The sequence below is a fragment of the Alosa sapidissima genome, chromosome 11 (assembly GCF_018492685.1).
Source record: "Alosa sapidissima isolate fAloSap1 chromosome 11, fAloSap1.pri, whole genome shotgun sequence".
NCBI lineage: Eukaryota > Metazoa > Chordata > Actinopteri > Clupeiformes > Clupeidae > Alosa > Alosa sapidissima.
Genome location: NC_055967.1, coordinates 32894962 through 32910442, shown reverse-complemented (window position 1 = coordinate 32910442; position 15481 = coordinate 32894962). Strand labels below are relative to the sequence as shown.

Here is a 15481-nt window from a genome sequence, read left to right as displayed (position 1 = left end):
TTTGAAAAAGCACTGGTAGTTTACTTACAAGACGATTTATACAGACAGTATCTTCACGAAGTGTAACGTTTGCAGCCATCTTGAATTTAGTCACGATAAGTCGAGCAACGAGTAAGAATGAACAGGTATGATAAGGGATCAGATTCCAAAAATAATTCAGTGGAAATGCATGGATTCCAGTTTCTTCCAGTAGCAGCAACTGGAATCCATGCATTTCCACTGAATTATTTTTGGAATCTGATCCCTTATCATAGCTGTTCATTCTTACTCGTTGCTCGACTTATCGTGACTAAATTCAAGATGGCTGCAAACGCTAAACTTCGTGAAGATACTGTCTGTATAAATCGTCTTGTAAGTAAACTACCAGTGCTTTTTCAAAGTTCTCAATGTCTCGTTTTAAATGTCAGGGCCCTCGGAAGTCTACCAATGAAGTGTGGAGATACATTGAGCCTCGTAAATGGGTGTAAAACAGTGATTTATTTGCATGGCTAGCCCGATGCCGAGGCACCACTATTGAAAAAGATGTTGGTAGCATCGGCTAACTAGCGCCAGATTTTGGAGTGCAGGGGACAAGCCGAGATGGGCTATGAGACATACGTTCACACTCGGTATCATGTTTCGATACACTTTAGGTCAATATCACACCGGAATTCTCCTTTAAGTGCCTTGCTCAAGGCCACAAAGGTGGAAGCCGGGAATTGAACCCACAACTTTCAGGCTACTGCACACTAATATAGAAGCATATGTGTAGCTTAATTCAAATGAGAATGCAATCTGCAATATGCAATTCTAAAAGACATTACATTATGCAATTGCCAATTCATTATGCAATTTAATATTCCAATTTGCAATAATTTCCAACAAATTGCATTTTAATCTGCAAAGTGACAATACAGTCCTAAAATCTATTTGAATAATTTTGGTTAAAAAATAGAATAAACATGGATTGAATTGCATTCCATTTTGCCATGAATTCTCGGGCTAACCGTTGATGTGCAGTGAGAAAGATTGGGAATAAGTACCCACCAGCCCAGCACTAAACTTCAAGCGTGGTAAACAAAATCGGATAATTCAGGCAGTAAAAGCACTAACCAAACCAAAGAACCAAAGTAGATTTTGTTCAAATCTACACACCTATGGCTACTGAAAAATGTAAGGTTCATTTAACAAATGTTATTTTGAAGTATTAAAAAACATCGTTGTTTTAGAATTTTCGAACGAAATGGTTGGTAATTAGCACGTTTACGATAACTAGAATGCACTGACGCTACTCTAAGGCGTTTTCTTGAACCTGTGATCAAACAGGGACAGCCTAAAAATAGCCTATGTAAGCCTATCTTCCTGGAACATTGCAGATAAAGAAAAATGTATCGTTTTGTCTAGGCTATAAATGCTCTTTAGCCAACTTTAAGCTGAAAAAAATGGATTCCAGATGTTTCTATTCCATATCATTTTTTATTCATAAACAGTAAGGCTCTGGTAATGCCAGAGATCTTCTGCTCCTCGTCAGAAATCTCATCGGATATGTGCACTATTCTTTGCTGTTTCCACAAGGAGCTGCTGTGACATCGGGGACAGCTATATGCTTGACACGTTTAAAATAAATTACAATGTTGCCGACTAGACTACGGTAGGCTAATGAGCAGCTACTGTAACCTTACTCTCCATGTTTGGCTTGATACGACACCAGCGGATGACCACACCGTATGGCACCAGAGAATGTTTAAAAAGTAAAAGAGCTTCAGACCGAGCGAGGGGGAGTTTCGTAGAGAAAAAGCATCAGGCTTGCCTGGTGTCCCTTCTCTGGCATCTAGTCTACATTAAGCCATAAAAGCGGTGCTTCTAAATAGGAAAACCCATAGAATTCACAACATGTCAACGCCGGAGCCGCAGAGATGTCATGCTAAATTCTCAGATAAACTAGCAACATTGCAATGGATAATTCTGAATAACTCTCTTGTAAGTGTGATAAATCCTTTTTTCTGCCAATATTTCATTGTCATTATACAGTATAACAGGGGAGAGCGCGAACGCAGTCCCCCACTACCACAAATTATGCAGTCGAGATTCCCACATTTGGGGAATTCGTTCGGGTCAGCTACCGCCGAAGTGCAATGGCAGAGCCTCGCCAAAGGTGAACCACCTTCATGATCATGGTATCTCCCCTGCCAGGTAAGTATGAGTTGTACATAGTTTACGAGGGTACTAGACCAAATGCCCTATATGTCACATAGGTGGCGGGCTTCCGGCTATGTTTACAATTCAACATTTTAAAAAACAATACGTTTAAACAAGCGATTATATGTAGGCTATATCACACAGAAATCATTTCGTACTCGAAAAAAGACATAAAACACACAACAAATTCTAAAACTGTCCCATGATGCATCACTTTCCACGCATAACGTAGACGGGCCAGAGATTGTTAAGGCGGAGCCAGAGAACTGCCACTCTCGATGACGTCATTCATTAGCACAATGCTAGCGTGTTATGGGCAACAACGACCCAACCTGTAAGAAATCAAAAGGACATAAGTACTCGTTCATTCAACTTTTGACCTATAACCCATGTTGAAGTTATACAAACTACAATCAAATCTGAGATTTGTCAACGACAATCAGATGAAAGAGACAAATTTAGCCGTCTAGCTCCATTGACTCCCATTCATTTTGCACTCATGGCGATCGCCCCCAGTGGAACTCTGGTGGAACTGCAACCAGACGGGCTCTGATGTCACTAGATAGATAGATAGATAGATAGATAGATACTTTATTGATCCTCAAGGGGAAATTCACTAAGCAGCACAAACCATAGGCACAAACAAGAAAGAAACCAAGCACTTCCGAGGACATCGGAGATAACTACGGCAAGTATGCAGAATCAAAATAGTAGTAATGTTTCATCCTTGCAGTTTTTTGGGATGCTCAGGCCTACGTGTCTGTTTGGGACTGCCTAGCAACATTCAGAAAGTAGCCTAAGCATAACAGGGTTGTCATCAAATAGATGGACCTCATACTAGATGCGTTTTTTTATGGTTGTATAATTAACAATGATAATCTGTATTATTTTTTTTTTTAAAGGAAATTGTATTTATTGTTACGCATACCCTGTCGGTCCACTCCACACACATTGGGGTAACATGTGGAGAAGACTTTACATGCAGGGGCGGAGCTACGTGGTGGCCAGGGGGGGCCACGGCCACCACTGGTCAAAGCTTGGCCACCCTGCAAAAAAACTGCAAAAAAAAAAAAAAAATGCTGCTGTTTTCGACGACACTTTGTCAACACTTTGCAACCAATTAGGCTACTGCACTCTATCTACGACCATTGCCCCAGTCAGGAAGTGTAGCCCACTGTTGTGATCAAATCGTTAGTAGGCTAGGCCTAGTGCAGCAGCAGCGGGACAATTCAAGTCATCTGTTAAAAACACTTGACAGTAGACTACTACTTAACCTCAGTAACACCAGGTGAGTTGATGATGAGTTGGAAAATTAATGCTAATAAGATGTTAGAATGTGTCACGAATCATAGCCAAGTGATCTGCGTTGGGCTGTCCTTAGGTAGGCTCTGACATTGATGTGTGGGGCTGATGAGAAATAATCAGATGCCCGCGCTAACGATGTTACAAAAATATTTCAATAAAATTCGGGTGAAATGCTAGCATATTAGGGACATATCTCCGGATGGCTCCAAGAAAAGTAGGCTAATAGAGCCTAGCCTAGGCTACTTTATAAAAAACATAAATTGCTGACTGCTTGTGGTTCTTGCCATAGCTGGTCAGGCAGAGGCAGGCTGCTTTGCCTTAGTTCTTTGTTAGGCCTACATTGCTCCAGAACTGTTCATCACAGCGAGATGAAACCTTATTTGCGTGACAGAGCAGAAGTGGGGCTTTCCAAGGAGACTAAACACTTGCCTGTGCGATCAAGTATGAAAATTAAAAAAAATAAATCAAATTGATTCATATTTACAGTTCACCTGCGCACCCATTACTCTCGTTTGAATTACTCGCGAACCCGTGATCGCATTGGTACCGAGGATATCGATGCTTCTGGGCTATAAAAACAGACAACGTGATTGCAAAATAACATCATGTACAAAAACCAACGCTGCACACCCATTACTCTCGTTTGAATTAGGCCCTACTGCACGAACCCGTGATCGGATAGATAGGCCTATGTCACGCATGTCAGATGAAAGAGGAGACACAACGCTATCATTTGATACCAAGTACATCCTTCTGGGTTATAAAACAGACGAAATGACATCAAAATAATAACTTTATATAGCTCAACTTACCCGGCATTGAAATGGCATTCATTTCTGTAAGGCGCACACCAACTTTCTAAAATTGCTCAGCCCCAAAGCCCCCCTTCACCATGGTTCTTATATTGCCAGATTAAGGGCAGTCTGCCCTACACATACATGAAAGTCATGTCCAGCTGACAGAGATACATTTCAAAATAAGAATGGTATAATACGCTTTTTGTCTTTGTATTTAAAAATTAAAATTAAATAAATGCAAGTGTTAATATGAATTGGTGGCAGATATGGGTAGCCTAGACTGTTCTGAAAAAATATAGCATGTGTAAATGGCACTTACAATGACTATAGCCTAATAAATGCTTATAACTAAAGGTAGTGAAAAAGCCCTTAAAACAGTCTAGGGTTCTAAGGGTTTTTTAATTTAGAGCCATGTTACTTACAGCCAAGTACTTGGAGTGGATATCAGAAAGAAATACCTGCAAACAATATTTGTAGTATTTATAATTGTTCTTTAATTTGAATAAGACTGATTAAGTAATGTACTTTTTTTTTATAGCATTGGCCTATGGAAAATGTGTTGGAGTGGACAACAAACTGACCTGTGTATCAGTGTTGGCTTTACACAATTTATTGCCATTATTAAAATAGGCTATCCTAATCTTTAAAACTTTTTGAGTAGTGTTGGATTCTCTGGTTGTTGCGTTGTGTTTTAGTTCTAATGTCTGTATTGAAGATGGTCAATAAAGCTTGACGGCGGGATCAGGATCGGCGATTAGATAATGATTTATTGTAGATGGTACAATAATGAATAACAGAACACAGGCTAAGTCTCAAACAGTAAAACTGTGCAGAGTCTAACAGTTGTGGTTGTTACTAGAAGCGGCTGCTGAGCCTTCCGACAGAAGATGCTCCTCGGGTCGCTTCCTCGATCCGTCTCCGTGTCAAAATCTAAGACAAAGCCTGTTATACTAAAACATACAAACGTCAATCATGCCAACGTGGCAGGTGCCAACCAGTGTACACAACCCGGCCCTGGCCAGATGGAGATACTAGCCCAAATAGGCAGACATGCTGCCTGTATGACCTTCCTGCTGGTACACAGGCCTAAGGCACAGTTATGTACAATAATATGGACCTCTCCCTGTTGTACTACACACAGAAGTAACATATGAACACATCAGAATACAGTAAGAATACCCCAGAATTCTACAGTAGTTAGTAGTTTTGATTCCCAAGTGCCACCCCAATAAAAAGTCTGGACCCAGCTGCCCCCCCCCTATAAAATAATCCTGGCTACGCCCCTGCACGGAAGTAACATCGACGCAGCGGTAGATAGCAGCAGAGAGTAGAATCAATCAGGCAAGTGTTATTTAAAGGGACACCAGGCAAGCCTGATGCTTTTTCTCTACGAAACCCCCTCGCTCGGTCTGAAGCTCTTTTCCTTTTCTTTGCATCTTCTGTCAAGGGTTTTTTCGCTGCTTCTTCGCAGACTCTGCCATTATACACACGTTTGCAACAATCGCTAGCGTTTCGTTAGCCTGCCTCTGTGCTGTGGATGCATTTGTTGCACGTGCTACAAAAATCATTCTGTGCAATGGAAGATTTACCAACGTTACACCGGTCTGATACAGTTTTGCCTATAAATGCGTGAGACTGAGACGCCTGTTTATTTTGTTTTAAGTGCGTGCAGGGTGTGAGAGGGGAATCGATGTGCTTTGATTCCAGCTTGGTAGTTGTAGTCTGTGAAATTAAAAAGCACGTGTGTGTGAAGTATCCAAACAATGACACCAATTCATTTCATTATGGCTGCTTTAGCAACACACCTTAAGCTACTGTGTAGTGGGTCCCATTTAGAAGTGGCTACTTCATTCGCGCTTTCCTTGACTCATGGAGCTGCGTGAATTTTATTACAACTTTTCGCCACGATATGGCAGTTTAAGTACGCTTGATACTGGAAGGTAGCCTGGCTAGCGCCACCACTTCTCAATGAGACGTGGTCTGGGAACCAAACGTTAATTTTCTCGTATTTGAAAAAAATGCCCAGATCCGTTTATTGGGTGCCACGGATGTCTATCAAATGCGTCTGTGCATAGCTCATCATCGTCTTGCTTTCCCCCTTGTTCTGTGATTGGTCCCCTATCTCAGGCGAAAATTTGCTCCATGGTCTCCAGGCTGCCTTAGCAGCATGAATCAAATCGCGCGCAAGGCAGCATGGGAACGCCCAGGCTAACTGGAAGGCGTAAGCCATTGGTTTCCAAAGGAGATTTTATTTGTGTCGCCAGCATAGCCTATTGACAATTTATGTTGTAAATAGGCCTACCTTATAAGCCTACCTGTAGCTTAGGGAAGCTAACAGCTTTCTATTAGGATCTAGTTTGTTAACAGTTACGGTTTTGTCATAACTCCCTGATGCATTTTTGCATTTAGAATAGCCAGAGCGTGGATATCTCAATCGGAAAATTAAACAATATCGGGTGCCTATGGACTAGGCTGGGTGAACCCAGCCTGATCTGCCCGCTATTTATTTTTTAATTTCTTAAAAGATTGAGCTTGGTCTGGTGAAAGCCAGACTAGCCATGGACCTCAGTAACACAATGCAAGGGAACATTAATCAGCCTATATTTGCACGAACAATAACGGACAACAGCTCTTCAACTTTGGCCCGTTAAAATGTGTATGAACAGTCTAGCGACGCATTTCATCAAGGCCCATTTGGACATGTCAGTTATTTGCACCACTGGTTAGATGTAAAACAGCATTTCGTTTCAGACTACTGTTACTTAATTTGTGCTTTAACAATAAAGTTTCAGACTACTGTTACTTAATTTGTGCATTGACAATAAAGTATTATATGAACTAAAGATGACTAAAATCTTATGTAGAAGAAGAAACATTCACAAAAAATCCATCCATCCAAAAATGACCTTTGTTTTTGATAGCTGTTGAAAACGGCATGGAACTGACAGAGATGTTTTTGTTAATTAATAAATAAATAAATAAATAAATAAATAAATAAATAAAATTATGCTGATACCTTTTGCTTTTCCCAAATACAATGTAGCCTACAGGTGTAAGTGACCTTTCATCAATCCAGTTGCAATGGATGAACTGTGATGAACTGCCCTACTTGTGATTGTTTAGAGATTTTAAAGGTTTTATAACAATGCTACATCTTCTTTGGCTATTCTACAATCTATTCACCTTTTCAGCACCAGTAGGCTACTTTCTGTGCAGCCGCACACACACATTCAGGCATGCCAAACAAGCATACACAAAAGTTTCAAGACTGGGGGATGGAGTAAAATATGGAGACAAATTGAAGTGTGATTTATTTTCGCGGAACGGATGTACAGGACTGAGCGGCGGTCATATTTTGTACCGCTATGCGGTACATCTAGTTTTTAATCGGATTGCTGAATCATGTTTGAAGCCATTGTATCATGTTTATATTGATTCTTTGAGCTAACTGCGGAATTTAAATCTTTCATACAATGAGAAATTATTTTGTATTTCTTCTAACACTTTCTTCGCCATTGCACATATGTATACACTGTCTGTCATAAATAACACAGAGTCTTACAAATAGTTGGCTGCATGGCCCTCTGTGAACTGATATGATTTGTCATGTGGTATAGGTTACTAGGTTACAGAATGCAATTGAATAGGTAGATTAATATCAGGTAAGAAAATTTGGCTAGAAGAATGGAATGAAACCTTACATAAGTTATTAGATTCAGTTACTTGAGCGTTGGAGATTTAAGTAAACAAAGGTATGTAATAAAGTTTTATTTGTAAACAATTGTTAATTTGATTATTCCAGAACTGAAGATGTTGGCATATAGGAATTCAAGTCACACAAGTCAGACTCATCCAGGTCAGATCAAAACCATATCTAGATCAGATCGGGGTCAGATGAAAATCAGACCGAAGCCAGACCAATTCCAATTCAGCTTATTTCTGGGCCCATTTTTTCCAGTCTGACAAAGCAAAGAACAAGACTGCCAGCTCGGCTTGAGAGGATTCAGAAAATGAGTTATTTTATTGGAAATACATCACTGGAAAAATACACCATCTACAATATGCTCTACACCAAGCCATGACTTGAGGGTTCATTAGCCCTCAACCTGCCTCTGAGAAGAGTTTGTAATTGGCTGATTAAATTCCGCCTTGAACATTTCCAATTATCTACTGTTAAAATAAAATAAAAATAAAACACTTGAAAACAATCGCTGCAGTAACACAAACTCCATAGCATTGATACTACATGTGATATCAGTAACTGCACAAATATTCCTGTTTAGATTTGTAATGACAATATAGATAAAGTCTGTGAACATTGTGATGCAGACATGATATAACATTAACTGCAATCCAAAGCTGTAAAGTTTGCTTTGTATAGGTTACGATACAGGTGAACCTGCACCAACACAATGCTCTCTATACTCTATCAGTGATACAGTACATGAATCTTAAGATATCTTGAAAGGAGCCTATAGTGTTACCAACTGTGCAGTATTTCATCTGAACTTTGGGATTTGTGTTGTAAGCAGTGAAAGTAATTTAATGTTTTATTTTGTGACATAAAGATGAGCAGGATCAATTTGATGTGCTATGAATTTTAGCTAATACATTTAGTCATGCATAAAATACATTTCTAATAAACATAAATATTTTGGCCTGTTTAGGCTGTATATAAAGTTTCATAAAATGAACAATTCTGACTATAAAATTGACTGATGAACAAGTTGCAAAAACTACATTTACAATGCTCAACATTTTAAAATCAAATCAAACAGAAAATATCCTATTATTCAAAGAAACATTGCATGCGATTTGGTCACTAGCGTTAGCATAAATGCAAGATGTTTAATTTGATCTTCTTCATACATCTTGAAACTTCCATTCACAATAATTCAGAATAAATTAAGTCAAGGGGGGTTTGGGGTTTTCATTTGAAAGGTTTGTGGGGTTATTAGCTAAGTGTGGACATTATAGTTTATCTGAATACTGAAAAGTTCATTTAATCATAATCATAATTGCCATTGAGTATATGATTTAAGATGATCTCCTGAAGCTTTTAACATATGCAGAAATATTGAACCACTGCAATATAATGGAATTTAGCACCATCATAAGCTAATGACTTCTGCTTAAGTGTCATAAAATGACAAGCTCTGCTTTTTTGGTTATACCTCTGTGTTGTGTGTCTCTTTGTGTGTGTGTGTGTGTGTGTGTGTGGGGGAGAGAGAGAGAGACAGAGAGAGATAATCTCTAGTTCAACTGGCAGGAGCAGACTATGCTAATACTACTTGAGTGTCTGTCTGTGTGTGAGTGACTTTGTATAATTGTGTGTGTGTGTGTGTATGTGTATGTATGTGTGTGTGTGTGTGTGTGTGGTTGCAGAACTGTCTCTAGTTGTCTAGTCTAGTTCCATTGGCAGGAGCAGTCGATGGGCTCCTGGTAGTTGTAGTCCACAGTGGTGGCATTGCGTGTGCAGTAGAGTTGCACCACACGGCTCTGGAGGCCATTTTCTCTGCAGCACTTGCAGAAGCGAGCGTGGCTGTTTATGTTGAAGTTAAAAATAGTAGCCGACGGGCACTTTCCATCACAGGAGAATACAGTCACCTGAGAAAAGAGAAAAAGACAGAGGGACACAGAGAGGGAGTGTGTGTGTGTGTGTGTGTGAGAGAGAGAGAGTGGGAGAGATGGACATAGAGAGAAGGGGGGGGGGGGGGGGGGACAAGGGGGAAATGTGCATTATTTTTATAAAAAAAGTTTGCTTTAACTTTCCTTTAACTTTGAATGTGTCATTACACTGTTATGTGTGTTTAGTAATAATTTCATGTTTAATGTGTGCAATAGCCATGAACAGTGTTCTCACTGGTGTATTGCTGCGGCAATCGTCCTTTCGAATCGTTGTCCGAATGGCAACTCTCTTGCATGTCTTACCATCTTCCTTACCTACACACACACACACACACACACACACACAATCTCAGCCGCTTATACAGTACAAACCATCTGAGACCAATTAAGCTCACAGTGACACACAGAGGTTTAGGAGGTCCTCGTAGTGGCTAGTCCATGCTCATATTAAAGTTAGTGACTATCAGTGGGGGTCTATGCCTGAGCTTATTGGACTGCAGTTACCATACTCCCTATGGCCTCCCTCTGTGTGTGTGTGTGTGAATGGGCTTTGTCTGCTGGCGAGAGGACAGTGCAGAGTCTGCCATTGTCCACAGACTGTAGGGGATCTCAATGATTGACAAGTCTTGAGAGAGCCAGAAAAATACTCATAATATGGTCTCAAGCATTCTCTTTAACTCCTTCACTGAAGCATGTCCGCAATGTGAACACAACACAACACAACACAACACGACGTGCACACACACACACACACACACGCACACGCACACAGACACACACACACACACACACACAGATACTTATTGAAAGCCTATGAGAAGGACATTTCAAAAATGCTTGGAGTGAAAAATCAGTAAACATCAAATCAAGTCCACTTTTTAAACTTTGAAGATTAAAAACATAAACATGATCAAACAACCCATATGACATAGTTACAAGTAACATAAAAAAAGGAGGGCGACACATAACAGCACTTGATTGTAACCTCTTTTGAGTCATTATCAAATATGCAACGTGAACAGAGATCAGAGTTAGACTACCTCAGAATGGAGAAGGTCTGTATACAGTAATACAGCATACAGTTAATACAGTGGGTAGAAAAGTCAAAAGCATACTGTATGTGAGCTCGCACACACACACACACACACATTCATCCATAAACATGCACATCAACACACATGCGGCCACAAACATACAGTACAGAGATATGCACACACACACACACACACACGCACACACACAGTATATTCTCACTCCCACTCACATACACACGCACCCACATACACAGATTGATTGTTACAGGTGTGTGTCAGGTGTGAAGTACCTGTGTCACAGTTAGTGCTAGCAGAGGGAGTTACGGGCTTAACGGTAAACGGTAACAAACCCAATCCAGCACCTAGTGGAGCGGTCAGGAGAGAGACAGTCCAACCGGTTTACACATTAGTTAGTGTGTGTGTGTGCGTGTGTGCGTGTGTGTTTATGTACATTTATGTTTATGTTCTTGTATGTTTGTCTGTGTGCCTGTGTCTGTGTGTCTGTGGGTGAGAGACAGAGAGAGAAAAGAGTGAGAGAGAAAGAAGGAGAGGGAGAGAGAGAGCGTCTATTGTTCGTGTGAAACAGGCATGTTGAACTGTGGGTGTGTGAGGATGTTTGAGTGTTTGCATGCAATTCCATGACGGTGTGTGCATGCATGATGGTGTGGTTGCACACATTCTCATGTTTAGTATTGTGTGTGTGTAGCGTGTCTGATACAGAGTGGAATGGCTTCACACTGCATGCGGCATTCAGTCATGCTGGAAATGGGAGGCAAAACTGTTGTTGCTGTAGGTCTTGGCACTGATATAGGCATGCACGGACACACACACACACACATACACACACACACACACACACACACACACACACACACACACAAACACACATACACAAAGACACAGACATGCATATAAACACATGCATACACACATGCACACGCATCTGCCCAAACATGCACTCATGCATGCAGACACAAACACAACATAACCTAAGACTCTGCAAACAGCACATGCTGGCTTTCAGCGCATCCAGGGTCTAGCGCCTATACAACCGACATCTTCAAGAGGAGTGACAAAAGGTGTTTGTGGAGTGTGTGTGTGTGTGTGTGTGTGTGTGTGTGTGTGTCTAACATGTCTATCTGTCTATGTGGGATTGAGTCAAGTGAACATCAAGTTAGACTATCTTACTTGTGAATGTAAATAAACACATTTGGGGATATACAAGATTGTGCAATCAGACCTGACCTATGTTTAGCCCAGTTTAGTTGTTAATGAGGTATCTTTGTATTTATCAGAGCCGGACAGTAACGGAGTACATTTACTTGAGTACAGTACTTGAGTACAATTTTGAGGGATCTGTACTTTACTTGAGTATCATTTTTGGGGAGTACTCATGACTTTACTCAAGTACATTTGAGAGGCAAATATTGTGCCCTTTACTCCACTACATTTCTATCCATAACTGTGAGTACCCGTTACTACTTCTAAAAAAAAAGGAACAAAGAAAAGGAAACCTTCAATTTGTTGTTTCCCCCTCAAACGTGATTGGATTGTGAAGGCGCCACTGATTGGGACAGCCTATCAGCAATCACCTTCAGCTTTCCGCCAAAGTCAACTCCATGGTCAGATTTAGATAAGAGACGACACCATGGACCAAACAATGGATGAAGACGCAGCAGGTCCATCCCGGGAATGTATAGTTTTCGCTTCAAGTGTTTCAATTAGAAAATAGTATTTTGTATTTGAAATACGTATTTTAGATACATGTATTAGAACTTGCCCATCCCTGGCAACATGTTGTCAAGTCATCTTTTTACCACCTTAGAATCTTAAGTAAAGCCAAAACTATGTTTTCTTTCAAAGACTTTGAGATATTGATTCATGCCTTTATTTCATCCCGCCTGGACTACTGTAACTCCCTTTATTTTGGTGTCACTCAGTCCACTCTATCCCGACTTCAGATGGTGCAAAATGCAGCTGCAAGGCTGCTCACCAAGTCTAAAAAGACACAACATATTTCTCCAGTTTTGAAATCTCTACAATGGCTACCAGTGAAATTTAGAGTAGATTACAAAATTCTTCTTTTTGTCTTTAAAGCTTTAAATGGACAAGCTCCCCAATACCTAAGTGACTTTGTACACTTTCACTGCCCTCCCAGAACTCTGAGGTCATCAGATAAACTACTGCTCTCAGTACCTCAGAGTCGTCTAAAAAATAAAGGTGACCGTGCTTTTTCAGTAGCTGGGCCCAAGTTGTGGAACAACCTCCCTTTTCACATTAGATCTACACCAACTATTGGTGCTTTTAAAGCCAAGTTAAAAGAGCATATGCTATTAATAGCTTTTAAATGAATTGTGGAATGTAATTATAGGCTATATATATGTACATATTATTTTAGTTTTATTTTCCTGTTGTGTTTTTTTTGTGTGTCTTGATTCATGTTGTCTTATATTATCTATTTATTTATCTGTTTTTATTTTTTTGAACACTTTGGTCAACCACAGGTTGTTTTAAATTGTGCTATATAAATAAACTTGACTATGACTATGACTATGGTAAAAAGATGAAAATGACTTGATTTTACTTTCAATTCCTTTTACATTCTCCAAGGTATTAACATATGGAGTTATTTTCATAACTCCATGTAGGACGTTTCTGTACATAAATGTAAGCACTGTGGCAGTAGTAATGCAATATTTAGAAAATGTAGGCTACTCTTGTACTCTTGATACTCAAGTACTTTTAAAAACAAGTACTTCAGTACTTTTACTAAAGTAGACATCTGACTGTTGTACTTTTACTTGTACTTGAGTAAAATTTAGCAAGGGGTATCTGTACTTTTAAGTAATGAAGCTGTGTACTCTGTCCGCCTCTGGTATTTATTGCATATCTTATCAGTGGGTAGTCAGAGTAAAGATAAAGTTTATTTTCAATAAGAAAAGGAGAATAAAACAAGGCAAAGGCTGAGCAAGTTCAAACCCAGCTATACTGTACACACACAAAAACTCTCCGACACACACAAACAAAAACACACACTTATGTTTAAAAAGATACACACGTCAACACAAGTCAGAAAGAGAGAGAGAGAGAGAGAAATGGCTAGAAAATTCAAATGAAAATCACACATCTGTACATAACTACAGAGGCTAAATGTTGCATACTCTAGGCCTGTCTCACCTTTACTGACGCACTGATCTATGGTGGTCCTATTATGTGTAACATGAAATATATGAATTACATCTGAGGGCTTCTCTATATGAATTACATCTGAGGGCTTATCTGAGGGCTTCTCTATATGAATTACATCTGAGGGCTTCTCTATATGAATAACATCTGAAGGCTTCTCTATATGAATTACATCTGAAGGCTCCTATATGAATAACATCTGAGGGCTTCTCTATATGAATAACATCTGAGGGCTTCTCTATATGAATTACATCTGAGGGCTTATCTGAGGGCTTCTCTATATGAATTACATCTGAGGGCTTCTCTATATGAATAACATCTGAAGGCTTCTCTATATGAATTACATCTGAAGGCTCCTATATGAATAACATCTGAGGGCTTCTCTATAACATCTGAGGGCTCCTCTATATTCTGTCAAGGGCAAAAAGGATTTTAAAGGACTGTCATCACCCTGGCCATAACATTTTTCAATGGTTGCCCTCTGGAAAGCGGCTTCGATCTCAAAAGGCCGGAACAGAAAGACTAAGAAGAAGTTTTTCCCCCCAAGCCATACGGACAATGAATGCATAATTCCCCCCTCTTCATAAACTTTTTAAATGTTATTTTATTTATTCCCCACCCCCCTTCTGTTTTCTATCTTCTTACTTTTCTATTATTATTACACTTTGCACAGCTGGGAGTTGCAGTCACAATCCCCATTTCACTGTTTTTTGTTTCAGAAATTATGCATGTGACAAATAAATTCTTGAATCTTGAATCTTAAATATGAATAACATCTGAGGGCTTCTCTATATGAATTACATCTGAGGGCTTCTCTATATGAATTACATCTGAGGGTTTATCTATATGAATAACATCTGAGGGCTTCTCTATATGAATAACATCTGATGGCTTCTCTATATGAATAATATCTGAGGGCTTCTCTATATGAATAACATCTGAGGGCTTCTCTATATGAATAACATCTGATGGCTTCTATATGTAGAAGAGGATTGATTGAAGAATCTGGGCATGAATCATGGGCCTAATTCAACGAAACACTGACGAAGGAAGGTGCCTGCTTGATAATCTCAGTGAAATGCTCTCAAAGGCTGTTCTGTTGGTGATGTTTTTTTACCCACAAAGGTTGGTTTGTTAGTGATTGTGTTTATGACTGTAAATAGGCTTGGTTGTTGATTGGCCGCTGTGTGAAATCCACTACCTATAGTACTAGGAATCTAATATCTCTCCTGTGTTTATTTGGCTCATCTGTCTGTTCTTTGCAAAATAATTTCAGAGAGAGAGAGATAGTGTGCAAGACAAGAAGGAGGAGATCTGTGAGGCAGTAAGGTAGTTGAGAATGTGTATGAAGTT

General features: G+C 39.7%; 1 protein-coding gene and 1 non-coding gene across 3 annotated transcripts in view; both read right to left on the bottom strand.

Annotated features, from left to right (window-relative positions):
• Positions 1 to 2015: 2015 nt before the first annotated feature.
• Positions 2016 to 2180, bottom strand: LOC121724718. Its single transcript, XR_006035271.1, has one exon. It is a non-coding gene; the product is annotated as a U1 spliceosomal RNA (small nuclear RNA).
• Positions 2181 to 8282: 6102 nt separating this feature from the next.
• Positions 8283 to 15481, bottom strand: part of otogl (otogelin-like) — a 72244-nt gene continuing 65045 nt past the window's right edge. Inside the window, exons 56-58 of one of the 2 annotated variants that reach the window (XM_042110553.1) lie at positions 11233 to 11304; positions 10144 to 10223; positions 8283 to 9887 (exon numbers count right to left, since the gene is read on the bottom strand). In XM_042110553.1, coding sequence (XP_041966487.1) covers positions 9687 to 9887; positions 10144 to 10223; positions 11233 to 11304 — 353 coding nt within the window. In that variant the 3' untranslated portion in view covers positions 8283 to 9686. The remainder of the gene's footprint in view (positions 9888 to 10143; positions 10224 to 11232; positions 11305 to 15481) is intronic. The other variant, XM_042110554.1, reaches the window with a different exon arrangement.